Source organism: Salmo salar, chromosome 23 (genome assembly GCF_965601325.2).
Source record: "Salmo salar chromosome 23, fSalSal1, whole genome shotgun sequence".
In the NCBI taxonomy this organism is placed as follows: Eukaryota; Metazoa; Chordata; class Actinopteri; order Salmoniformes; family Salmonidae; genus Salmo; species Salmo salar.
In genome coordinates this window covers 1,348,010-1,375,823 of record NC_138313.1, presented here as the reverse complement: position 1 = coordinate 1,375,823, position 27,814 = coordinate 1,348,010, and the positions used below count along the sequence as shown (strand labels likewise).

General features: G+C 43.8%; 1 protein-coding gene across 2 annotated transcripts; it reads left to right on the top strand.

Moving 5' to 3' along the window:
• Positions 1–2,365: 2,365 nt before the first annotated feature.
• LOC106583890 (homeobox protein Dlx4a) lies at positions 2,366–27,698 on the top strand. Of its 2 annotated transcripts, none has more exons than XM_045706369.2 (3): positions 2,366–2,952; positions 7,774–7,970; positions 26,951–27,698. In XM_045706369.2, exons 1-3 carry the CDS (start codon positions 2,631–2,633, stop codon positions 26,981–26,983), a joined length of 552 nt encoding a protein of 183 aa, XP_045562325.1. In that variant the 5' UTR covers positions 2,366–2,630; the 3' UTR covers positions 26,984–27,698. The 2 variants fall into 2 exon arrangements, with proteins under 2 accessions (XP_045562325.1, XP_014023992.1); XM_014168517.3 differs by lacking the exon at positions 26,951–27,698 and adding an exon at positions 19,522–20,185 and having other exon boundaries at positions 2,368–2,952.
• Positions 27,699–27,814: the final 116 nt, after the last annotated feature.

Sequence of the window (27,814 nt, the reverse complement as noted above, 5' to 3'; positions counted from 1 at the left end):
AACGGCGGTATTTGGACATAAATTATGGACTTTATCGAACAAATGAACATTTCTTGTGGAAGTGGGAGTCCTGTGAGTGCATTCCGCCGAGGATCAGCAAAGGTAAGGAAAGATTTATAACACTAATTTAGAGTTTTGTTGATGCCATGACTTGGCGGGTAGCTGTATAGCTTGCATTGATGGCTGAGCCAACAAAACGGCGGTATTTGGACATAAATCATGGACTTTATCGAACAAATGAACATTTCTTGTGGAAGTGGGAGTCCTGCGAGTGCATTCCGCCGAGGATCAGCAAAGGTAAGGAAAGATTTATAACACTAATTTAGAGTTTTGTTGATGCCATGACTTGGCGGGTAGCTGTAAAGCTTGCATTGATGGCTGAGTTCTGTACTCAGAATATTGAACAATGTGCTTTCTCCGTAAAGTTATTTGGAAATATGACACAGCGGTTGCATTAAGAAGTGGTGTATCTATAAATAATTGTTATATATTTTGTCAACGTTTATGATGAGTATTTCTGTAAATTAATGTGCACATTCACCGGAAGTTTTGGGAGGCAAACATTTTCTGAACATCACGCGCCAATGTAAAATGCTGTTTTTGGATACAAATATGAACTTGATTGAACAAAACATACATGACGTGTAAAATACACGTGTAACATGATGTCCTATGAGTGTCATCTGATGCAGATCGTCAAAGGTTAGTGCTTAATGTTAGCTGTATTTCTAGTTTTTGTGACGCCTCTCCTTGCTAGGAAAATGGCTGTGTGGCTTTTCTTGTTTAGGTGGTGTCCTAACATAATCTAATGTTTTGCTTTCGCTGTAAAGCCTTTTTGAAATTGGACAATGTGGTTGCATTAGGGAGAAGTGTATCTTTAAAATGGTGTAAAATAGTCGTATGTTTGAGAATTTGGAATTATGAGATTTTGGTTGTTTTGAATTTGCCGCCCTGCTATTTCACTGGCTGTTGGGAGTGTGTCCCACATACCCTGGGGTTTTCTCTGCTGTTAAAAATAGTGGCGGGCAATTTTTGACCCTTAAGACAACATAAGGGTTAAACCTACTCAGCATTTGCATTCTCCTAAAACAGGTAGGCACCTGATGTGTTATCATGCATTTTCATGTATTTCCTGCAATAAACAAATAGTGAACATGATTGCATTACACAAATATGAATATGGCGAACCAATTGATATGCCAACATTCGTTATAGACTAAATGTTTCAATATTATTTGAAAGAAATATAAGCCATCATTATGGGATAGGCCTATTTATTTCCACCGAATAGCAGGCATTGAAACATGATTACATAGCCTACAATATGAGGATGAATGGTCTACCATAACGACTACAGTATTATTTTCATTTTCGTATTACTGTGTAGGCTAGTGTGTAGACCTAATAGTTAGGCTATCATAATTATTCAGGGAGTCTCTGTCCTGCAACGTTTCCGCGCGTTGCTACACGTTGTCAGCAACCTGCATCATTTAGACTTGTGACTGAATTGCATAAAGCGACAACTCTAAATGTGCCATGATTTAGAGCGTCTTCGGCGCTACATCTGTCATGCGCTGGGCTCCGGCCGGCGTGCGAGTTGATATCTATCGTCATCAGTTTGTCTGCAACCTACAGACATAGATTACACATGACCGACTATGTAATGGCTTCCAGTCGAAGGTGAAAGTCTTCTTTCATCACGGACAAGATTGATAGATGGGGCAGCCTCCCTTCCTTCTTCAGAAACCAAGTACAACCTCCATTTGTTGCATTTTTGAATCGTGTATGTTGTGTGTTATACATGTGCTGGGAAATAGTGTGTGTGTGTGTGTGTGTGTGTGTGTGGTGTGTGTGTGTGTGTGTGTGTGTGTGTGTGTGTGTGTGTGTGTGTGTGTGTGTGTGTGTGTGTGTGCGTGCGTGTGCGTATTTGATGTTTTATCTTGATGCATCTGAGCGTTTTGATTAAGTCACAATTACAACGGTATTATAGCCACTGTGTTGGGCTTCTGTACCCTCCCTTGAGTCTAGTTATGCGTAGGCTAAATCACGCATTGGAGCCAGGTGTAAATTAAATTTATAGGCTTATCATGTAGCTATGTGTATTGCGTATTAATTAGGCAGGTATACATATATAATAATTGATTATCCCATGGCCTAACTTGTGCGCAAAGATTTGTCCGCTGGCAAAGTTGTCAAGTTTGTCAACAATCTTTGAAATGTCATAGCTACCCAAACTGGAAGACCGACTTCATGTAGTTTGTATTAATCAAGTTAAATATGGTTTGGCCTCGGGGCAGGATGACATGATTAGCCACCGCAACCAATGAGCTGGCGCGCTCGTGTATGCCAAGTGAGGTAGCAACAAGTTTAAACCATATGCACAAAGTGTTCAGAGAAACAGTGAAGGTTTTCCTCTTCTCTTTTTTAGAGACGATAAAATAAAGGACTGCGTAATTTAGAATTTGGAGACAAACGGAAGAATTTAGGAAATAACCTCGTCACCTTAGCTTCGTGCTCTTGGTCTTTTTGTTATGTAGCCTAACTTCCCTACTCAGTGGATATGCATCGGTCCCATCTGTAGCACTCTATGGTGCCCTTAACTGCGCCTCGAGTTTGTGGACCCCCGCTCAATGATGACTATGAGTTCATTGTCGGGCAGTCTGGTTGCTTCTGATCCCTCAAAATCGGCCTTTCTGGAGTTCGGACACGGCTATCCCGGCCACCAGCAGCATTCCCCCGGCTTATCACACAACATCTATCCAGTGCACGGCTTGCATCCCGTCGGACCCTCACAGCACGATAGCACCTTTTCTTCCAGCGCGTCATCCTATGGCCGCACGCTAGCCTACCCTTACCACAGCACGGTAAGCGCACACCACCCAAGTGCCTACCTGCCATACCAGCACAGTAGCCACAACAACGGTCTGGGACGCACGAGAATAGAGGAAACAGGTACGTTTTAAAAACATCCGTGTTGACATTGTGGAGTTTATTCAATGTTTGTTGCCATTTTCAAGATGTAGTTACAGTGGCGAAGGCTATACGGACGCGATGGACTTCTAAAATTTGAATTGGGCACTTATATAGCCTACCTAAACGCTATCAGAAGTCTACAAATAAACCACTAATGAAATATAGGGAATTCATAACATATAGCAAGCAGCATTACATAAACAGTGCTCTGACCTAAAGGTATTATCAATTAATAGGATGGTCATTTGTAATGCAAAACGCCCTTGTTCCCATGTAACATATGTAGTCTATAACACCTGAGCACTTTTGAAAATATTTTATTTTTAAGGGTCAATAGTTTACAGGCTACTGAACCTCAAGATACATGCATGGGTAAAGCAAGGAACTGTTCTCGTCTCAAATTGAAATGAGTATCCATTTTCATAAGATTTCATAAGGCTACATATAGTAGCCTAATTTCACCATTTTAATTATTAGTCTAATCTGATATTAGGACAGGTGATTAGACCTAAGGGTAGGCTACTACTGGTCAGTTTGCATTTATATTATTCGGCCGCGAGACAGGTCGGTTGATTGGCACAATAATTAGCCTAGCCTACTCTGGATGATGATACAGGTCACATGCAGCCGACGTGGGAGGGAAAAACCGAGCCACTAAACATTTTGTCCTGTGGTCTCCCACAAAGCACAGGGCCCAGACAAAACATGTAATCTGAAAACCATTTATCTTTGATGACGTTATTGCTTCTGTGATCCTACATTACTTAATTGGTTTGTTAAGATACAGATACCCGCATAGGACTACTGAAAGAGTTACATCATTTTACCTCGTTTTTTTTTATCAAAACGTTAAACAATGCATACAGCATTAATTCCACGTAGTCTAATGTCAATGATCAAAATAACCCTGTCTCGACCTATACTTAAAATAAAGTTGTTTAGAATGGCTAGTCCTATTTGGAGTGTGAAGCTGTTTGGGACTAAAAGCTCGAAGACATTCAGATAGGAATCAACCTCTCAACAACAACAAAAATATGATGAGTGAGCTCGCTTAGGGGTTTAGCAGCCTATTTATATTTACGCAACATCAAAAACTTGTGCGGTAATCCGCAGGGAATGTCATCCATCTATCGTCGACTGACTGTGACATCTCCACTGCACTGTTGGCAATTGCCATGTTTGTCAACTCTCCAGACACTGAAAAGTAAACAATTTTCACCCACGTATTAGGAAATGGTTTGTGTGGCAATTTACCTTTATTTAGGCAAGTCAGTTAAGAACAAATGCTTATTTACAATGAAGGCCTACCGGGAAACAGTGGCTTAACTGCCTTGTTCAGGGACAGAACGGCAGATTTTGACCTTGTCAGCTCGGGGATCCGATTCAGCAACCTTTCGGTTATTGGCTCAACGATCTAACCACTAGGCTACCTGCCGCCCCAATGCAATCTTACAGGCATTTCGTGCGTTGGTCATGTTGGAAAGTCATAAGTATTTAAGGCCCCAGATATTATAAACATTGCAGTCCTCTTGATCATTAACATATTCATTATGTTATTCTTAGATCTGATTAAAGGCTGGTCATTGTTCTGAACAATGTATTATAATTATTTTTATGATGATAATATAACCATGTAATGATTAGTTTAATTCCTACCAATAACAAGATAATGGTCTAATAATAATAAAGGAAACTATAGCAACAAATGTTATATCAACATTAATTACCATTTGTATGTTGCAATTATTTTTGGAATGCTAATTTCAGGCCAATATTAGTTTTAGTGATTTTAAAGGTGCTACACCGGATTTATTTATTTATTTTTGCATTGTAATTTCAGAAAATGTCCATAACATATCTGTCGCTAATAGTGGAATTTTAGTGTTTCAAAGTATTACTTACTCCCCAGTGTTGTGATTGGCTGTGATATTCTCCTATTAATTTATCGCGCTTAGAGTGGCGTCTGTTGTCAAACTAGGAAAGCTGTTCTGACTTTGTGGCTGTGTTATCTAGTGGAAATCGCTCTGTTATTTCCTGTTTGCTAAAATTCCACACTGTTCGCTCAATTTCACTGAATAGTGTAGGGAATCAGTGTACCATCTAAATCTCTGTGAAATATATTTTCAATAACAAAAAATGTAGTGGACCAAAATCGTCCCACCTACTCAACAGCCAGTGGAATCCCGTGGCGCGATATTCAAATACCTTAGAAATGCTATTACTTCAATTTCTCAAACATATTACTATTTTACACCATTTTAAAGACAAGACTCTCGTTAATCTAACCACACTGTCCGATTTCAAAAAGGCTAAACAACGAAAGCAAAACATTAGATTATGTCAGCAGAGTACCCAGCCAGAAATAATCAGACACCCATTTTTCAAGCTAGCATATAATGTCACATAAACCCAAACCACAGCTAAATGCAGCACTAACCTTTGATGATCTTCATCAGATGACACTCCTAGGACATTATGTTATACAATACATGCATGTTTTGTTCAATCAAGTTCATATTTATATCAAAAACCAGCTTTTTACATTAGCATGTGACGTTCAGAACTAGCATACCCACCGCAAACTTCCGGTGAATTTACTAAATTACTCACGATAAACGTTCACAAAAAAACATAACAATTATTTTAAGAATTATAGATGCAGAACTCCTTTATGCAATCGCTATGTCCGATTTTAAAATAGCTTTTCGGCAAAAGCACATTTTGCAATATTCTGAGTAGATAGCTCGCCATCACGGGCTAGCTATTTTGACACCCACCAAGTTTGGCACTCACCAAACTCAGATTTACTATAAGAAAAATTGGATTACCTTTGCTGTTCTTCGTCAGAATGCACTCCCAGGACTTCTACTTCAATAACAAATGTTGGTTTGGTTCAAAATAATCCATAGTTATGTTCAAATATCCTCTGTTTTGTTTGTGCGTTCAAGACACTATCCGAAGGGTAACGAAGGGTGACGTGCCGGCGCGTATCGTGACAAAAACAATTCTAAATATTCCATTACCGTACTTCGAAGCATGTCAAACGCTGTTTAAAATCAATTTTTATGCGATTTTTCTCGTAAAAAAGCGATAATATTCCGACCGGGAAACCCTGTTTTCGTTCAAAGACTAAAAATCTAAAATGGACTCTTCTCGTGCACGCGTGCGCCAGTCTCATTGTTCTCTGATCGACCACTTACCAAATGCGCTACTGTTTTTCAGCCATGGCCTGCAAAGTCATCATTCAACGTTCTGCCGCCTTCTGAGAGCCTATGGGAGCCGTAGGAAGTGTCACGTTACAGCAGAGATCCTCAGTTTTCAATAAAGAGAGTGTAGAAGGCCAAGAAATGGTCAGAGAGTGCACTTCCTGTAAGGAATCTTCTCAGGTTTTTGCCTGCCATAGAAGTTCTGTTATACTCACAGACACCATTCAAACAGCTTTAGAAACTTTATACTAGTTTCTGGGCAGTAGTAATAACCAGATTAAATCGGGTATGTTTTTTATCCGGCCTTGCAAATACTGCCCCCTACCCTAGAGAGGTTAATTAGCTAAAAAATACAATACAATACAACTTTATTTTCCATTAGTTATAGCAAACAACAGAAATGTGTCTTCTGCTCATTCTCAACTGCCCCAGACAGCACAAATCACACACAGTTGAGACAAGCACCGGGACAAGCACCGGGTCACCCTTGTGTGTTGTGGGGTTAAGGGCCTTGTCCAAGGGCCCAAGCCACCCAACAAAAGGGGAATGTCTTAAGGATGTGAACCCAGCAGCACTCCACTTGCCAGATACATTTTTTCCCGCGCCTGGCCCGGGATTCAAAACGGCCATCTTTCGGCCATAGGTCCATCTCCCTTAGCCATTGGGCTACCTACCTCCTACCTAAATTCTCTGCAATTATTGTTCATCTTAGCAAATCAAATCTAAATCTTCCGCCCCTGTAAAATAAAAAGTGAAGGATTTATTTCATCTTTATTTAACCAGGTAGGCTAGTTGAGAACAAGTTCTCATTTGCAACTGCGACCTGGCCAAGATAAAGCAAAGCAGTTTGACACATACATCAACACAGAGGAATGGAATAAACAAACATACAATCAATAATACAGTAGAAAAATCTATATACAGCATGTGCAAATGAGGTAGGATAAGAGAGGTAAGGCAATAAATAGGCTATGGTGGCAAATTAATTACAATATAGCAATTAAACACTGGAATGGTAGGATGTGCAAAAGATGAATGTGCAAGTTGAGATACTGGGGTGCAAAGGAGCAAAATAAAAAATAAAATAAATACAGTATGGGGATGAGGTAGATTGGATGGTCTATTTACAGATGAGCTATGTACAGGTGCAGTGATCTGTAGATGAAGTAGATGAATCTCCTCACGCTATTTCACTGGTTGTATTATAAGGATGGATTCATACAGTGTCATGTTACTATGAATGCCTTGTGGGGCCTAACACAGCTGTTTCCCTAAGCACTAGTTGGTATGTGCACTCTTCATAACAATGGGAATAATGGGGAGCAATATGCAGTCATTATATTCCTCATGCTCTTTTGCAACATGAGGTAGAAAAGAAAAGTTGAGCTCTTGCCCATTGAGGGCAAATTAAATGGCATAAATTAAACATGTATTATTCATTAAATGTATGATTATTATGATGATCATTATTATTATTATTATTATTGCTGTTGTTGTTGTTGTTAATATTGTTATTATTATTCCCAAATTTCTGACCTCAATGGGACTTCCTGGTGAAATAAAATAAAACTTTTTCTTCTTCATCCTTTTGAAGAGCTTGAGAAGCCAACCACAGTGATCGAGAACGGAGAAATTAGACTGAACGGAAAAGGGAAGAAGATCCGAAAACCTCGGACCATCTACTCAAGCTTACAACTGCAGGCACTCAACCAGAGATTCCAGCAAACCCAATACCTTGCGCTACCTGAGCGAGCCGATTTGGCAGCAAAATTGGGACTAACTCAAACGCAGGTACATATTTCTGTATTTTGTGCCAATTTAATGAGTCTATTTCCGATATTTTTACTGATTTAACTGTTCAGTAAGGTGTTTATTACAAGAGGCTCTTCAATGCACAACAATTTTGGTGTCAGTCTCTTTTTAAACGTGGTCTGTATAGGTCTCAATAGTTTGAATGGAATAAATGGGCAAGCATTACACAAACGGTTCACAGAGTGAACAATTCCTATGGCCTGTTGTTTACTCGAGTCGGGCAAAATGTTCCTCCTTTGTAAGCATCTCATCTCTCAAGGTGGTGAGAGGTTTAGTCAAAATGATGTGCATGCCCATTCTCAATGGCACGCCTACTCTTTGCATCTTGGCTACAACACTATATGCATAAGTGCCTGATTAGATACTGTTAAGGCCCAATGTCTCATTAAAAATGAGAATGGAGCCTAATGTTATGGAGCTATGTAATTTAAGGCTTTGAGAATTTCCACTCTAAGTAGTTAAAGTCTTCAGATTCTGTATTATTTAGTATATAGGAGAAAACACTGGAACATTATGTTCCTAGGTATCAACCTCCATTAGTTTGATGTCCTGCCATGTTCATGGAGGTGTTAGCCTACTCTCTCTGCCTGTAACTGATATTGTTTCCCCTCATGAGTGTGAGGCACACACTTTCATGAATATTTGATTGCAACATGGCTGGAATGGCAGTTCCCCGTTGGCAGCGAGGCAGCAGAAGTGCAGGGTGTATCACTGTCCTGTATTACCGCTACTTGTCTTACTACTGTGTTATCTATCTCCTACTATTACTTACTTACCCATCTGGGCCTGTATTCACTATGGGCTGGTTTCCTGGACACATATTAAGCGTTGTCCTGGACTAAAAAAACTGTTTCAATGGTGATTCTCCATTGAGCATGCTTTTCAGTCCAGGTCAAGGCTTAATCTGTGTCTGGGAAACTGTCCCGAGTCTCAGAGTAGGAGTGCTGATCTAGGATACATTTAGCCTTTTAGATCATAATAAATATGATTATGGACAGGGGGAACCTGATTATAGATCAGCACTCCTATACTCTGAGACGCTTTATGAATACGGGCGCGGCCATTTTGTCTGTCAGTAGGAATAGAGGAAGAGAGCTTAGCAAGTTATTTCGTCACATTTTGTAAAATATTATGAGTCCCAAGAAGTTTTTGGGTTCCCAAAGTGAGAGAAAAATTACTGCAGAGAAAGTACAGACTTTGCTAAGACTACATTCTTTTTAATTTGGGAGAGTTTACTGCTTTCAGCCAGGTAATCATTCTATATTTCTTGAAATCTAGAGATCTCCCTTACTACGTTTGCCTGGGGATTTAAAAAATACTTAATGGCTAATCCAAAGGGAATATGTACTCTCAATGCTGCTATACATCAATTGGAATAAAGATAGTTTTTGGCGTATTGACGGATATGAAATGCAGTAATTTATCCTCTGTGGTAAGAGACCATTCTGAACCTGTAGAGTCTGTGATGTGCTGCTAAGAGAGGAGAGCCTTAGTAATTCCATGTAAGTGCCACACGATAGATATCTGAGAAAGCGTCAAAGAGGTGACTTTTTGCAAGATGAGCACTTTTTTACAATACTTTTTCAAATCTAGTTGGAGATGTATACATGCATCTGAAAGTTACATTAATTGGGACTTTAGAGACATGATATGTCTAGTATATAAAGGACACACACATGGCCATGGCGCCAGGCTGCCAAAACAGAGAATCAATGGCCTCCTTTTCTCTCACAAAGTTGTATCCCTCTACCCCCACTGCCCCTCCCTACGCTCATCTGTAAAACTGCACTTACCACCTTTCTCCTTTTATTCTAAGAACAATTTTGCCAAACATTCGCTCTTTCATTCCTTCTTCATATCTATTCAACACCCTCTTTCTCTCTGCTAAAAAAAATACCTGGCACCCTTGCAAAATTATCCTATATACACTGAGTATACAAAACATTAAGAAAACCTGCTCTGTGTATGAAGAATGGTCCACCACCCATAGGACATACAGCAAACTTGTCACAACTGTGGAAAGGATTGGAGTCAACATGGGCCAGCATCCCTGTCGAAAGCTTCCGACACCTTGTAGAGTCCATTCCCCGACGAATTGAGGCTGTTCTGAGGGCGAAAGGAGGGCAACTCAATATTAGCAAGGTGTTCCTAATGTTTGGTAAACTCAGTGTAGCCTAGTGGTTAGTAACCAAAAGATTGCTGGATCGAATCCCCGAGCTGACAAGGTAAAAATATGCTGTTCTGCCCCTGAACAAGGCAGTTAATCCACTGTTCCCTGGTAGGTTGTCATTGTAAATAATTATTTGTTCTTAACTGACTTGCCTAGTTAAAAAAAGATATATATTGTTACCTGGGAGGAAGCAGGAATTATTGATAAGGTCATATTGATAAGGGAGCTAGATATATTGGAATCACTCGTGTCCTCTGGCCTTCCATGAGCAGCAACCACCTGGCAGATTATTGCACCAGAAATACTCACCACTTGCCAGTCACCACACATTTAACTAAGGAGAGTGGTTTCCCCAAATTGTACGGTACACACATTGATATTTAGTTGGATATGTGGGACAGGATGTTCTGGCGTGATTACCAAACAATTACCAAATATTTCAGACTGAAAGCCCTTGTCAGCTGAGTGTTGCTGTTGAAATCTAAAACCAATATTTTCAATTATTATAGGAAAAGCTACTTACATTAGCATGCTGTTGATTGACATTAGGGTCAAATTAATTCATAAATATATGTCCAATGCAATTTGGCATTAAAGGGGTAATCAACAGTCGCTATATCACTTTTGGACTAAATGAATGATATGTACCCATTGATTCTTGAAGAATATCTCATAAAGACCTCGTGAACTTAAACAGTCCTACCCCATAAGAGCCCAAAATATAAGCTTGTTTTACTCCAATGGTTTATGTGAGACTTGGTTTTTGTTACATCTGCAAGAACTGTTAATTATATTGCTGGCATGGAATGTGATACACAATTTTTATTAATATACCCAAATGGGTTCTAGTCAGTGTTAAAATACACTGGAGTGTTTAAAAAAAATATGTGTGTGTATATATATATATGTATATATATATATATATATATATATATATATAATTGTAACATTTATAGGGTTGCCCACATTATTACGTTTAGGCCTATGGGAGTGTCCTAATGTGTTTATGGGAATGAAATATGTTGGTTATTCACCATGGTCCTACTCTTTTTTTTCATGTTGATCAGAACTGATGATATGTAGGCTAAAGTCAGAGAAAACGACTTAAAAGTTGGCAGACTTGTGGACTCCAGTCACATGACTTGGACTACTCGAGTCACATGACTTGGACTCGAGTCTGACTTGAGTCACAAATTTGATGGCTTGAGACTCGACTTGATAAAAAATAAATTAACTTGAGACTTGACTTGGAGCCTCAAGACTCGGGACTCGACTTTGACTTGAGACTGAAGACTTGAAATTATCTGTCCAGGTTTTGTAATGTTTTGTCACTCATTGTGTGGCACAGAGTCTATGTGGATTATACTACATGCAGCCAGAGACAATAGCCGCAGCATCGCAGCATAGCAGCATCGCAGCATCACAGCATCACCCTTTTGGCTAGTGAAACGCACACTCAGCACTCTGACTGGACCAGAAAACTATCAATCAACACAGGCGAACAGATTGATGATTTGCTATACAGCTATAGGATTGGGTGCAGCGCAAGCATCAAATTGTAGGAAGAGAGGATTGAAATCAGGCCAGCAGGCAGTAGCAGTGCCTTGGTAAAATCACTGGAGAAGCCAGTGTTAGATTCGATTTGGTTTCTCAAGGGGAGGGTGTACTGTCTTGCCCTCCATTCAGATAGGACAGGTTAAGCCTGATACAGAGGCTATTCATTTTGGGCTATTGCCCATGTATATTTGGTAAATCTACTTGTATATTTTGTATGATATGGTGCTTTCACCATTGGATCACCAAAACCTAATAAATCTACACTCTGAGCACGTCAACCTGCCTTGCCATCAGCTGATTTCATGCCCTTACCACAGCTACAAGGTCCATATTTTACAATTATATAGGCTAATAAAAATATGTTGTACACAAAATAATGAAAAGAGCTGTCTGGTAGCCTCAATAAATAGACAAAGATTTGTAGTTCAGCAAGTCGTTGCATATATATATATATATATATATATATATATATATATATATATATATTATATATATATACTACAAGTCAAAAGTTTGGACACACCTACTCATTCTAGTGTTTTTCTTTATTTTTACTATTATCTACATTGTAGAATAATAGTGAAGACATCCAAACTATGAAATAACACATATGGAATCATGTAGTAACCAAAAAATTGTTAAACAAATGAAATATATTTTATATTTCAGATTCTTCAAAGTAGCCACACTTTGCCTTGATGACAGCTTTGCACACTCTTGGCATTCTCTCAACCAGCTTCATGAGGTAGTCACCTGGAATGCATTTCAATTAACAGGTGTGCCTTGTTAAATGTTAATTTATGGAATTTCTTTCATTCTTAATATGTTTGAGCCAATCAGTTGTGTTGTGACTAGGTAGGGGTGGTATACAGAAGATAGCCATATTTGTTAAAAGACCAAGTCCATATTATGGAAGGAACAGCTCAAATAAGCAAAGAGAAACAACAGTCCATCATTGAAGGTCAGTCAATTCTGAACATTTCAAGAACTTTGAAAGTTTCTTAAAGTGCAGTCGCAAATGATGAAACACACCACAGGAAAGGAAGACCCAAAGTTACCTCTGCTGCAGAGCATAAGTTCATTAGAATCACCAGCCTCAGAAATTGCATCCCAAATAAATGCTTCACAGAGTTCAAGTTTTTTATTTTTTTATTTTTATTTCACCTTTATTTAACCAGGCAAGCTAGTTGAGAACAAGTTCTCATTTACAACTGCGACCTGGCCAAGATAAAGCAAAGCAACAGACACATCTCAACATCAACTGTTCAGTGGAGACTGCGTGAATCAAGCCTTCATGGTTGAATTGCTGCAAAGAAACCACTACTAAAAGACAGCAATAATAAGAAGAGACTTGCTTGGGCCAAATCTGTCCTTTGGTCTGATGAGTCCAAATTTGAGATTTTTGGTTACAACCGCTGTGTCTTTGTGAAACACAGAGTAGGTGAACAGATGATTTCCGCATGTGTCGTTCCCACCGTGAAGCATAGAAGGTGTGATGGTGTGGGGATGATTTTCTGGTGACACTGTCTGTGATTTATTGAGAATTCAAGGCACACTTAACCAGCATGGCTACTACAGTATTCTGCAGCAATATGCCATCCCATCTGGTTTGCGGACTATCATTTGTTTTTCAACAGGACAATGACCCAACACACCTCCAGGGCTATTTGACCAAGAAAGAGAGTGATGGAGTGCTGCATCAGATGACCTGGCCTCCACAATCAACCGACCTCAACCCAATTGAGATGGTTTGGGATAAATTGGACCGCAGAGTAAAGGAAAAGCAGCCAACAAGTGCTCAGCATATGTGGAAACTCCTTCAAGACTGTTGGAAAAGCATTCCAGGTGAAGCTGGTTGAGAGAATGCCAAGAATGTGCAAAGCTGTCATCAAGGGTGGCTACTTTGAAGAATCTAAAATCTAAAATATATTTTGATTTGTTTAACACTTTTTCGGTTACTACATGATTCCATATGTGTCATTTCATAATTTTGACGTCTTCACTATTATTCTACAATATAGAACATTTTCAAAATAAAGAAAAACCCTGGAATGAGTTGACAGGTAATGTATTTCTTTGGACTTGACTCGAGTCTTGACTACGTTCTACTTGGGACTCGACTTGAGACTTGAACCTTATGACTTGAGACTTGCGTGTGACTCGTTTAATAGTGACTTGGTCCAATCTGAAAGTTAGTAAAGCCTGCAGCATTCAGAAAGTATTCAGACACTGACTTTTTCCACATTTTGCTATGTTACAACCTTATTGTAAAATGGATGAAATAGTTTTTCCTCTCATAAATCTACACACAATACACCATGATGGGGCCTCCCGAGTGGCACGGTGGTGCAGTGGTCTAAGGCACTGCATCACAGTGTTAGCTGTGCCACTAGAGATTCTAGGTTCGAGTCAAGGCTCTGTCGCAGCCGGCCGCGACCGGGAGACCCATGGGGCAGCGCACAATTAGCCCAGCGTCATCCAGGTTAGGGGAGGTTATGGCTGGCAGGGATGTCCTTGTCCCATCGCGCACTAGTGACTCCTGTGGTGGGCCGGGCACAGTACATGCTGACACGGTCGCCAGGTGTACGGTGTTTCCTCCAACACATTGGTGCGACTGGCTTCTGGGTTAAGTGGGCATTGTGTCAAAGAAGCAGTGCGGCTTGGTTGGGTTGTGTTTCGGAGGATGCACGGCTCTCGACCTTCGCCTCTCCCGAGTCCGTACGGAAATTGCAGTGATGAGACAAGACTGTAACTACCAAAATTGGGGAGAAAAAGGAGTATTTTTTTTTAAAACAATACCCCATGATGTCAAAGAAAAAAAATGTTTGTTTTTTAATTTTGCAAGTGTATAACAAATAAAAAACGGATTTATCAAATTTTCATAAGAACATTGCCTTGCAAATGTATTCATCCCCCTTGGTGTTTTTCCTAATTTGTTGCATTACAACCTGTTATTTACTTTGATGTTTATTTTGATTTCATGTAACGGACATACACAAAATATTCCAAATTGGTGAAGTGAAATGAAATAAATAAATGTTAAAAGAATGGAAAAGTGGTGCGTGCATATGTACATTTACATTACATTTAAGTCAATTAACAGACGCTCTTATCCAGAGCGACTTACAAATTGGTGCATTCACCTTATGATATCCAGTGGAACAACCACTTTACAATAGTGCATCTAAATCTTTTAAGGGGGGGGGGGGGGGGGGGGGGGGGGGGTTAGAAGGATTACTTTATCCTATCCTAGGTATTCCTTAAAGAGGTGGGGTTTCAGGTGTCTCCGGAAAGTGGTGATTGACTCCGCTGTCCTGGCGTCGTGAGGGAGCTTGTTCCACCATTGGGGTGCCAGAGCAGCGAACAGTTTTGACTGGGCTGAGCGGGAACTGTGCTTCCTCAGAGGTAGGGGGGCCAGCAGTCCAGAGGTGGATGAACGCAGTGCCCTTGTTTGGGTGTAGGGCCTGATCAGAGCCTGAAGGTATGGAGGTGCCGTTCCCTTCACAGCTCTGTAGGCAATCACCATGGTCTTGTAGCGGATGCGAGCTTCAACTGGAAGCCAGTGGAGAGAGCGGAGGAGCGGGGTGACGTGAGAGAATTTGGGAAGGTTGAACACCAGACGGGCTGCGGCGTTCTGGATGAGTTGTAGGGGTTTAATGGCACAGGCAGGGAGCCCAGCCAACAGCGAGTTGCAGTAATCCAGACGGGAGATGACAAGTGCCTGGATTAGGACCTGCGCCGCTTCCTGTGTGAGGCAGGGTCGTACTCTGCGAATGTTGTAGAGCATGAACCTACAGGATCGGGTCACCGCCTTGATGTTAGTGGAGAACGACAGGGTGTTGTCCAGGATCACGCCAAGGTTCTTAGCACTCTGGGAGGAGGACACAAGGGAGTTGTCAACCGTGATGGCGAGATCATGGAACGGGCAGTCCTTCCCCGGGAGGAAGAGCAGCTCCGTCTTGCCGAGGTTCAGCTTGAGGTGGTGATCCGTCATCCACACTGATATGTCTGACAGACATGCAGAGATGCGATTCGCCGCCTGGTTATCAGAAGGGGGAAAGGAGAAGATTAATTGTGTGTCGTCTGCATAGCAATGATAGGAGAGACCATGTGAGGATATGACAGAGCCAAGTGACTTGGTGTATAGCGAGAATAGGAGAGGGCCTAGAACAGAGCCCTGGGGGACACCAGTGGTGAGAGCGCATGGTGCGGAGACAGATTCTCGCCACGCCACCTGGTAGGAGCGACCTGTCAGGTAGGACGCAATCCAAGCGTGGGCCGCGCCGGAGATGCCCAACTCGGAGAGGGTGGAGATATGTATTCACCCCCATTGCTATGAAGCCCCCAAATAAGATCTGGTGCAACCAATTACCTTCAGAAGTCACATAATTAGTTAAATAAAGTCCACCTGTGTGCAATCTAAGTGTCACATGATCTCAGTATACATACACCTGTTCTGAAAGGCCCCAGAGTCTGCAACACCACCAAGCAAGCGGCACCACCAAGCAAGTGGCACCATGAAGACCAAGGAGCTCTCCAAACAGGTCAGGGACAAAGTTGTGGAGAAGTACAGATCAGGGTTGAGTTATAAAAACATATCAGAAACTTTGAACATCCCACGGAGTACCATTAAATCCATTATTAAAAAATGGAAAGGATATGGCACCACAACAAACCTGCCAAGGGAGGGTCGCCAACCAAAACTCACGGACCAGGCAAAGAGCACATTAATCAGAGAAGCAACAAAGAGACCAAAGATAACCCTGAAGGAGCTGCAAAGCTCCACAGCGGAGATTGGAGTATCGGTCCATAGGACCACTTTAAGCCGTACACTCCACAGAGCTGTGCTTCACGGAAGAGTGGCCAGAAAAAAAGCCAATGCTTAAAGAAAAAAATAAGCAAACAAGTTTGGGTGTTCACCAAAAGGCATGTGGGAGAGTCCCCAAGCATATGGAAGAACGTACTCGGGTCAGATGAGACTAAAATTGAGCTTTTTGGCCATCAAGGAAAATGCTATGTCTGGCACAAACCCAACACCTCTCATCACCTGAGAACACCATCCCCACAGTGAAACATGGTGGTGGCAGCATCATGCTGTGGGGATGTTTTTCATCGGCAGGGACTGGGAAACTGGTCAAAATTGAAGGAATGATGGATGGCACTAAATACAGAGAAATTCTTGAGGGAAACCTGTTTCAGTCTTCCAGAGATTTGAGACTGGGACCGAGGTTCACATTCCTGCAGGGCAATGACCCTAAGCATACTGCTAAAGCAACACTCGAGTGGTTTAAGGGGAAACATTTAAATGTCTTGGAATGGCCTAGTCAAAGCCCAGACCTCAATCCAATTGAGAATCTGTGGTATGACTTAACGATTGCAGTACACCAGCGTAACCCATCCAATTTGCAGGAGCTGGAGCAGTTTTGCCTTGTAGAATGGGCAAAAATCCCAGTGGCTAGATGTGCCAAGCTTATAGAGACATACCCCAAGAGACTTGCAGCTGTAATTGCTGCAAAAGGTGGCCCTACCAAGTATTGACTTTGGGGGGGTGAATAGTTATGCACGCTCAAGTTTTCTGTTTTTTTGTCTCGTTTGTTTCACAATAAAACATATTTTGAATCTTCAAAGTGGTAGGCATGTTGTGTAAATCAAATGATACAAACCCCCCCCCAAAAAAAATATCAATTTTAATTCCAGGTTGTAAGGTAACAAAATAGGAAAATTGCCAAGGGGGTGAATACTTTCACAAGCCACTGTATACAGACCCTTTACTCAGTACTTTGTTGAAGCACCTTTGGCAGCGATTACAACCTTGAGTCTACTTGGGTATGACGCTACAAGCTTGGCACACCCGTATTTTGGGACTTTTTGCCATTCTTCTCTGCAGATCCTCTCAAGCTCTGTCAGGTTGGATGGGGGGTGTTGCTGCATGGCTATTTTCAGGTCTCTCCAGAAATGTTTGATCGGGTTCAAGTCTGGGCTCTGGCTGGGCCACTCAAGGACATTCAGAGACTTGTCCAGAAGCCACTCCTACATTGCCTTGGCTGTGTGCTTAGGGTCGATGTCCTGTGTGAAGGTGAACCTTCACCCCAGTCTGAGGTCCGGAGCGCTCTCAAGCAGGTTTTCATCAGGGATCTCTCTGTACTTTGCTCCGTTTATATTTCCTTCAATCCTTACTAGTCTCCCAGTCCCTGCCGCTGAAAAACATCCCCACAGCATGATGCTGCCACCACCATGCTTCACCGTAGGGATGGTGCCAGGTTTTCTCCAGACGTGATGCTTGGCATTCAGGCCAAAGAGTTCAATCTTGGTTGTTTCTCATGGTCTGAGAGTCCTTTTCTTTTAGGTGCTTTTAGAGTTGCTTCCGTCTAGCCACTCTACCATAAAGGCCTGATTGGTGGAGTGCTGCAGAGATGGTTGTCCTTCTGTAAGGTTCTCCCGGTGACCGCAAGGTTTTTTGTCACCTCCCTGACCAAGGCCCTTCTCCCCAGATTGCTCAGTGTGGCCGTGCGGCCAGCTCTAGGAAGAGTCTTGGTGGTTCCAAACGCATACCATTTAAGAATGATGGAGGCCACTGTGTTCTTGGGGACCTTCAATGCTGCAGACATTTTTTGGTACCCATTCCCCAGATCTGTGACTTGACACAATCCTGTCTCGGAGCTCTACAGACAATTCCATCGACCTCATGACTTGGTTTTTGCTCTGACATGAACTGTTACCTGTGGGACCTTATATAGACAGGTGTGTGCCTTTCCAAATCATGTCCAATCAATAGAATTTACCACAGGTGGACTCCAATCAAGTTGTAGAAACTTCTCAAGGATGATCAAAGGAAACAGGATACACCAGAGCTCAATTTAGAGTCTCATAGCAAAGGGTCTGAATACTTATATATTTATGTAAATGTAGTATTTTTTGCAAAAATGTAGAAAAACATGTTTTTGCTTTGTCATTATGGGGTGTGTGTGTGGGTTGATGAGGGGGAAAAACTATTTAATACGTTTTAGAATTAGGCTGTAATGTAACAAAATGTGGAAAATTTGAAGGGGTCTGAATACTTTCCGAATGCACTGTAAATGTATTTAATTCAAGACATCACAACAGTATTTCTGTCATTGGCGTGACACTCTTGGGCAGATCTCTCATTTTGGTCCATTTACGAGCCCTTGCGAAATGTGAGCTATCTGAGCCGTGTTTTCCACTTATCTCCACAATCAATTGCAATTCATAATTAGATTTTACTAGAGCTGCTTTTACCACGCTGTGGGTGTTGCGGTTACATAAACGTCTCACCAGGCTCTATCCATATCAAAATATCTCTGTAAATTCTCTGCATTGTTCGTAGAATGGGGAAAACAACCGTAAAGGAATGCCAAACGTATTGCTTGCCTGGTCTGTAGTGGGGTTTACAGTTAATTATCCTGGCAACCTGAACTCACCCACCAGATTTATTTTGTCTTTCATGTGAATGTTCTGTTTTTAGTCCAACGTATTGTTCTCATATGGAAAATATTTGTATTATTCCTTTTCGCTAACAATGCAGTCATATATCATACAGTTATAATCTCAATAATTGAACGCTCTATTTGCCAGCATGCATAACAATATTATCCAATAACAATTATATTACCAACAATGAGGCCATGAATATTATAATAAACTATTATTATTATTATTATTATTATTATTATTATAGTGAGTACTGAATAGACTAATAATAATAGTAGCTTATTAATGATGATAAAGATTATAATAATAGCCTAATTGCAGGCTTAATATACTAAATTGTATTTATTGTTGCAGGTTAAGATATGGTTCCAGAACAAACGCTCCAAGTACAAGAAGATCATGAAGCATGGCCCGGGCGGACCGGAGGGAGAACACCTGCACCCTGGGTCATCTGGGTCTCCGTGTTCCCCGGGGATGCCGCCACTTTGGGACGTTTCCATGGCAAATAAGGGGACGCCTGCGCAATCCGGTGGATACATGAACAATTTTGGACACTGGTACCCAAGCCACCACCAGGAATGTATGCCGAGAACTCAAATGATGTGACGGGATGTGGACAATGGGATGGAATTCTATCCGCTCTCCTCAACTGACTTTACTCAATCTCAACATTTCAATTCGTGTTTCGTCTCCTCTTGTACATGAACCGCGTAGCCTATCCCCTTTTAAATGTAGCTCCAAGCCCCAGCTATCACATTAGAGACTTAATTTTTGAAACGGACGTTTAAAGGTCTTTTGCTCGAATTTCATCCGAGGTTTTGCCTACAATTTCGTGGACATGAAGAAATGACTGCACGGATTTTGCCTTGGAGGCCTATGTGGATCTGGATTTTGAATGCAGTTCAGTTTAAAATAAAGCCTCAGTGGTCAACTATGGACTGCAATAATATCTCTTTTTACGAAATGAGTCCATCCGAAGATTTCACAAGTTTGAGCATGAAAATACCCAATACCGTCATATATATATATATATATATATATATATATATATATATATATAATATATATATGATTTCAATATTTGATGCAAAGACATAAGTTCGATTAGGTATGAGTTTATAATTATTACTATTATTAGTAGTAGTAGTAGTATTAGTAGTAGCCAATTATTATTATTAAAGTAAATATCAAAATATACCAAAAGCGCAAGAAAACGGACTTCTATGGCGCAATGAAAACTAACATCTCACATAAGAAAGGGTCATGTATTTTACCCTAACACATTTGGACAAGCAATAGAGGGTATTATTTTAACGTTGACAATGATTTTATAAAATGGGCATGTCAATTAAAGGTAATTTGGGATATAGCTTGTTAAATAAAACTTTCATTCCAACAGTATAATTACCAGCAATTTGCAGGCAACAAAATATTCCTCTCCAAAACTGAAAGTCCATAGGAACTAATAGGAAAAGGACAAGGAGCATCCATCGGCTGTTGCGGGTCTACAAGGCAACGGAATCGTCATTAACCCAAATTACTTGCAGGCGTAAACTAGCCTATCAGCAGTCCGGCATAAATAGCTGAAAAACGAGAGGCAAAAGACATGATAGCGCTCGTGAGAGTGCTATAATGAGAGTGCAAACCAACTGTGGTGATTTTTTTAGTATAGGACTAACTATCGAGCACAAAGGTGGCAAAACATGTCCAAGAGTGGTGTGGCGATAAAACAATTCTGGGGCCTGTAGTTTTTCTTGATCTTGTAACCTATCCACGTAAAAGTCAATGCCTTATATGGTATACATGATTCATCTCTTGTAAAAAAAAAAAAAGGTTTAATATGGGCTGTGATGGGACCAGAGTTTTTCTAATCAGGTCACGTGGGTTTAAAAAACCTCCTGGGAAAACTGGCTTTGGTGAGGATGAAAACCCTGGTCACGTGGGTTTTAAAAAACTCCTGGGAAAACTGGCTTTGGTGAGGATGAAAACCCTGTCAAACTGCAGCAACCTTGTACTTGCTCATATCTGAAATGTATTTTAAACGGACTGGGGGGTTCCTATACACGTACACAGAGAAAGCAACATGATTGGGCAATAAAACACACAGGGCTGAGCTTGCTTTATGCAGATTTGCATCGTGTAGTCCTGCCCTATGCAACTGTAGGCTGAATAAAACATTTACTCACAGTCTGTCAGCTATTGTGTTTATTGATTAATTCCAGTTAATCATTTTGGACTGAAAAATCCTAAATTGCCTAGTCAGCCCAAGTTTGAATATAAACCACATTTGATCCATTCACATTTTCTCACAAGCAAATGGGCTATAAATAAGCCTACACAACGTTACCTCTTCGTTAACATTGGCTAGAGGGAGGCTAGAACTATGCAGCTGCTGTTGTTAGTAGCCTACAGTTGATCAGACTGAAAATTTGTATCGTTTCCAGGCAATATGATCACTAATGTTTAGGTGTATAGGCTGCTACATTTATGTAATAGTCTTTGCTTGTGTATGTCGGGAGTGTTGTGTTATTATGCTTGATAAATAAATACCAGAGGAAAGTGAAGAGCGCGCCTTGAGCTTCGTCCAGCCCGCGCTACCTGCGATTTCCGTGAATCTGATTGGTCAAGACAAGCAAAGAACCCGCAGCAGCACTCGAATGCAAACGACAGAAATTGTGCGGGAGTTGACAAATAAGGCAAATCGGTCTAAATAACAACACTTTGCCCCTCTTTTTAAAACGTTGCTTCGATATATTTTATTGAACTAAATAAACGTTAAATAAAAAAAAAGTGAGATAAAGGTTAAATTAAATAAAAAAAGTGTTTGAAAAGTGTTGTGAAACTATTTTCTTATAGCCCGGCGGTTGTCAATGTGCGGTTGGATTATTTTCCCCAAATGGCTACTCAGGGCTAAATATGCTTACAACGTTATATTGTGTTGACCACAATATTACCACTACGACCTACCTTGGGCTTAAGGTAGGCTTTGGCACGTCCTACCGGAGTTATCGGAAGCTCCTAGTTCCCAGTGGGAAATTTTACTTGAACGCAGTAGCGGTGCGTGGTTAAAATCACTGGGGAAGCCAGGGAAAAAAGCCATATTACAACCTATGTGTTATGATAATTGCGATGTTTTCTCTACAACCAATTAGTTAATTCATATGCATTACGACCGTGATATATAGGCCAAAGGGCCGAGACAATAAGAAGACATAGTGGCAGAATAAATTCAATCACACGTTTGACTCATCACAAAACTGGAGAGCAAGTCCATAAAGCATATTGCATGTAACGAACCTACATGACCTACAGAATGGTAAAGCAAGTTAATGTTTCCAACATTTTCGGAACACTAAATAACTATTGATTTATACTGAACAAAAATTTAAACCCAACATGCAACAATTTCAAAGATTTTACTGATTGCACGCTCCCTCAAAACTTTAGACATCTGTGGCATTGTGTTGTGTGACAACATTTTAGTGACCTTTTATTTTCCCCAGCACAAAGTGCCCCTGTGTAATAATCATGCTGTTTAATCAGCTTCTTGATATGCCACACCTGTCAGGTGGATGAATTATCTTGGCAAAGTTACAGTTCATAAGGAAATCAGTTAATTTAAATAAATTCATTAGGCCCTAATCTATGGATTTCAAATGACTGGGAATAGATACAGATATGCATCTGTTGGTCACAGATACTAACAGGGTGTCACAGTATCCACCGATACAACAGATATGCATCTGTTGGTCACAGATACTAACAGGGTGTCACAGTATCCACCGAGGATGGCGCCCCCCCCTGCGTTTGACTCTGCCCTTTCCTCCTGCCTTAAGGAACCGTGACAGAATCCCGCACCACTAAAAATATGGAGTTAGCAGGAGCGGAAGCACCGTCAGTGGCAGAACAGGTGTCACAGCACGCCAACCTCCTCCACCGCCTGGGTTCGGCGTTGGACCAAGTGCTGGCCAGATTGAAGAACTGGGAGAGAGGGGCTTCACCCACCGGACCAGCTCCGGTTCCTCAGCCGGCGCCCCTACCGACCCCCCCTGAAGCGGGCGCGAGCGGCATCCGGATTGCGCCACCGAGGGAGTTTGACGGGACAGCTGCGGGATGTAAGGGGTTTTTGCTACAGGTTGAACTCTACCTGGCGACCGTTCGCCCCTCTCCCTCCGACGAAGAAAAGGTGAGCGTCCTCGTCTCTTGTCTTACAGGTAGAGCCCTGGAATGGGCCAATGCGGTTTGGGATGGCCCAGACTCGGCTCGGGGTGACTACCCGGAGTTCACCCGCCGCTTCCGGGCGGTATTCGATCATCCCCCGGAGGGCAAGGCGGCGGGTGAGCGGTTGTTTCACTTAAGACCGGGGACGAGGAGCGCTCAGGACTTCGCCCTGGAGTTCAGGACTCTCACCGCGGGGTCGGGGTGGAATGAGCGGGCCCTGATGGATCATTATCGCTGCAGTCTCCGAGAGGATGTCCGCCGGGAGCTGGCCTGCAGGGACCACGCCATCACATTGGACCAGCTGGTGGATTTATCCATCAGACTGGACAACCTGCTGGCTGCCCAGGGACGTTCCAGTCGGGGCCTGTTCGTTCCACCTCCCAGCCCTCCTGCTCCACAGCCCATGGAGATAGGAGGAGCTGCGTCGAGGAGGACTGGAGGGGGGGGCCTCTCCTGCACCCACTGCGGGCGCAGAGGACACACTGCGGACCGGTGCTGGAGGAGTCCCCCCGGGAGTTTGGATGGCAGGCAGAGCACTACATCGACCCCCCAGGTGAGTCAGCACCAGCCACACCCAGAGCCCCCTGTCGACCACCTGTACACTTCAGTTTGTTTTCCCGATTTTTCCCCTCACTTCCAGTATAAGGCACTAGTCGATTCAGGTGCAGCTGGGAGTTTTATGGACCGTGGGGTCGCTAAGAGGTTAGGGATTCCCCTGGTTCAGCTGGACCACCCCTTCCCTGTGCACGCCTTAGACAGTCGACCACTAGGGTACGGCCAAGTGGGGGAGGCTACTGTACCACTGGTTATGGCGACGTGGGGGGGTCATGTGGAACTTATCAGCCTCTTCCTCATTGACTCCCCAGCGTTTCCAGTGGTACTGGGTATCCCCTGGCTAGCCACTCACAACCCTCAGATTTCGTGGAGGCAGAGGGCTCTTAAGGGGTGGTCGAGGGAGTGCTCAGGTAGGTGTATAGGAGTTTCCATCGGTTCAACCACGGTGGAGAGTCCAGACCAAGTCTCTACCGTGCACATTCCCTCTGAATATGCCGATTTGGCTATCGCCTTCAGTAAGACGAAGGCGACCCAATACCACCCCATCGACAGGGGGATTGTGCGATAAACCTCCAGGCTGACGCGGTCCTTCCTAAAAGTCACGTGTATCCTCTGTCTCAGGAGGAGACAGTGGCTATGGAAACTTATGTCGCTGAGTCCTTGAGACAGGGATACATTCGGCCATCTAAATCCCCTGTCTCCTCAAGCTTCTTTTTTGTGAAGAAGAAGGAGGGAGGTCTGCGCCCGTGCATTGACTATAGAGGTCTAAATTCGATCACAGTGGGGTTCAGATACCCGCTACCTCTCATTGCTACGGCGGTGGAGTCATTTCACGGGGATCTCAGGAGTGCGTATAACCTGGTGCGTATCCGAGGGGGAGACGAGTGGAAAACCGCATTTAGTACCACATCTGGCCATTATGAGTACCTCGTCATGCCGTATGGGTTAAAAAATGCTTCCAATCCTTTGTGGACGAGGTTCTCAGAGACATGCTCGGACAGGGTGTGGTGGTGTACATCGATGACATTCTGATCTACTCCGCCACACGTGCCGCGCATGTGGCTCTGGTGCGCAAAGTGCTTGGGCGGCTGCTGGAGCATAACCTATACGTCAAGGCTGAGAAATGTGAGTTCTCCAAACGAGCCGTCTCTTTCCTGGGATATCGCATTTCCACCACAGGGGTGGTGATGGAATGTAACCGCGTCACGGCCGTGCGTAATTGGCCGACCCCTACCACGGTGAAGGAGGTGCAGCGGTTCTTGGGGTTCGCCAATTATTACCGGAGGTTTATCCGGGGTTTTGGTCAGGTGGCAGCTCCCATTACCTCACTGATGAAGGGGGGTCTGGTGCGACTGCAGTGGTCGGCAGAGGCGGACAAAGCCTTCCGTCGTCTGAAGGTTCTGTTTACCGACGCTCCAGTGCTGGCGCATCCGGATTCCTCTTTGCCATTCATAGTAGAGGTGGACGCGTCCGAGGCTGGGGTAGGAGCAGTGCTGTCGCACCGCTCGGGCGCTCCTCCGAAGCTCCGCCCCTGTGCATTCTTTTCTAAGAAGCTGAGTCCGGCGGAGCGCAACTATGACGTGGGGGACAGGGAGTTGTTGGCCGTGGTCAAGGCTTTGACAGTGTGGAGACATTGGCTTGAGGGGGCACGTCACCCTTTTCTCATCTGGACCGACCACCGTAACCTGGAGTACATCCAAGCAGCGAGGAGACTCAATCCTCGTCAGGCCAGGTGGGCCATGTTCTTTACGAGGTTCCAATTCACCCTTTCCTACATTCTGGGTTCTCGGAACCGGAAGGCCGACGCACTGTCGCGTCTCTACGACACTGAGGAGCGGACCATCGATCCAACTCCCATACTCCCAGCGTCCTGTCTAGTGGCACCGGTGGTATGGGAGGTGGATGCGGACATCGAGCGGGCGGTTCAGTCGGAACCCACTCCCCCTCAATGTCCCGCGGGTCTGAAGTTCGTTCCGCTTGGTGTTCGCGATCGCCTGATCCGATGGGCTCACACTCTACCCTCCTCGGGTCATCCTGGAGTGGAACGGACAGTGGGAGGCCTGAAAGGAAAGTACTGGTGGCCCACCTTGGCTGAGGATGTAAGACACTATGTCTCTTCCTGTTCGGTGTGCGCCCAGTGCAAGGCTCCTAGGCACCTGCCTCGGGGGAAATTACAGCCCCTCCCCATTCCACAGCGACCTTTGTCTCACCTCTCGGTGGATTTCCTTACGGATCTCCCGCCATCTCAGGGGAACACTACCATCCTGGTTGTTGTGGATCGGTTCTCGAAGTCCTGCCGTCTGCTCCCATTACCTCCTACGGCCCTACAGACCGTGGAGGCCCTATTCACCCATGTCTTCCGGCACTACGGGGTGCCCGAGGACATCGTATCTGATCGAGGTCCCCAGTTTACTTCCAGGGTGTGGAGGTCGTTTATGGAGAGGCTGGGGGTCTCGGTCAGCCTGACCTCGGGTTTTCACCCCGAGAGTAATGGGCAGGTAGAGCGCATTAACCAGGATGTGGGCAGGTTCCTGCGGTCGTATTGCCAGGACCGGCCAGGGGAGTGGGCTAAGTTCGTGCCATGGGCCGAGATGGCCCAGAACTCTCAGCGCCACTCCTCTACTAACCTGTCACCTTTTTAGGTTGTGTTAGGTTATCAGCCGGTCCTGGTGCCCTGGCAGCAGAGCCAGACGGAGGCTCCTGCGGTGGAGGAATGGGTACAGCGCTCTCAGGAGACCTGGAGGGCTGTCCAGGAATGCCTGAGGCGAGCGATAGGTCGACAGAAGGAGAGCACTGACCGCCACCGCAGTGAGGCTCCCGTTTATAATCCGGGGGACAGAGTCTGGCTCTCGACCCGGAACCTGCCCCTCCGCCTGCCCTGCCGGAAGCTGGGTCCGCGATTTGTGGGGCCGTTCAAAGTCCTGAGGAGAATAAACGAGGTGTGTTATAGGTTGCAACTCCCTTCATACTACCGTATTAACCCCTCGTTTCATGTGTCTCTCCTCAGGCCGGTGGTAGCTGGTCCACTACAGGACGCTGAGGTGCGGGAGGTCCCTCCGCCCCCCCTGGACATCGGGGGGGCCCCGGCATACACAGTCCAGGCCATCCTGGACTCCTGACGTCGGGTAGGGGGCCTGCAGTACCTCGTGGACTGGGAGGGGTACGGCCCGGAGGAGAGGTGCTGGGTTCCGGTTCGGGACATTTGTGATCCAGCTATGCTACAGGAGTTTCATCGTCTCCGGCCGGACCGGCCGGCGCCTCGCCCTCCGGGTCATCCCCGAGGCCGGCGTCGGCGCGCTGCGGGAGCCGCGCGTCAGGGGAGGGGTACTGTCACAGTATCCACCGAGGATGGCGCCCCTCCTCGGTCGGGCGGCGCTCGTCGTCGCCGGTCTACTAGCTGCCACCGATCTATGTTTCTGTGTTCTTTGGTTTTTGTCTGATCTAGCCCGCACCTGTCTCTTGTCTGTCATTAGTGGGGAGGTATTTAGTTTGTTTCTTTGGGTTCGTCTTTGTGCGGGATTGTTTGTTCGTCAGCGGGCAGGTCTGTGAACGTTCTGTGCTTTTTGCACATTTTTTCCCCAGCGGATTCTCGCTAGAGGAATATTGTATTTGCCGGGCTGCGCCCCGTGCGTATTTTTGTTTTCTCGGGGTTTACTGTGTTCCCGTGTGGTCTCTGGGCGCACCCTATGCCCTTTTGTTACGCCGAGTGGTTTTTCGGTGCAATAAATATATCGTTCTACGACACTACTGGACTACGTCTCCTGCGTTTGACTCTGCCCTTTCCTCCTGCCTTAAGGAACCGTGACACAGGGATGTAAACAAAAAAAACATTTTAGAGAAATAAGCTTTTTGTGTGTATGGAACATATCTG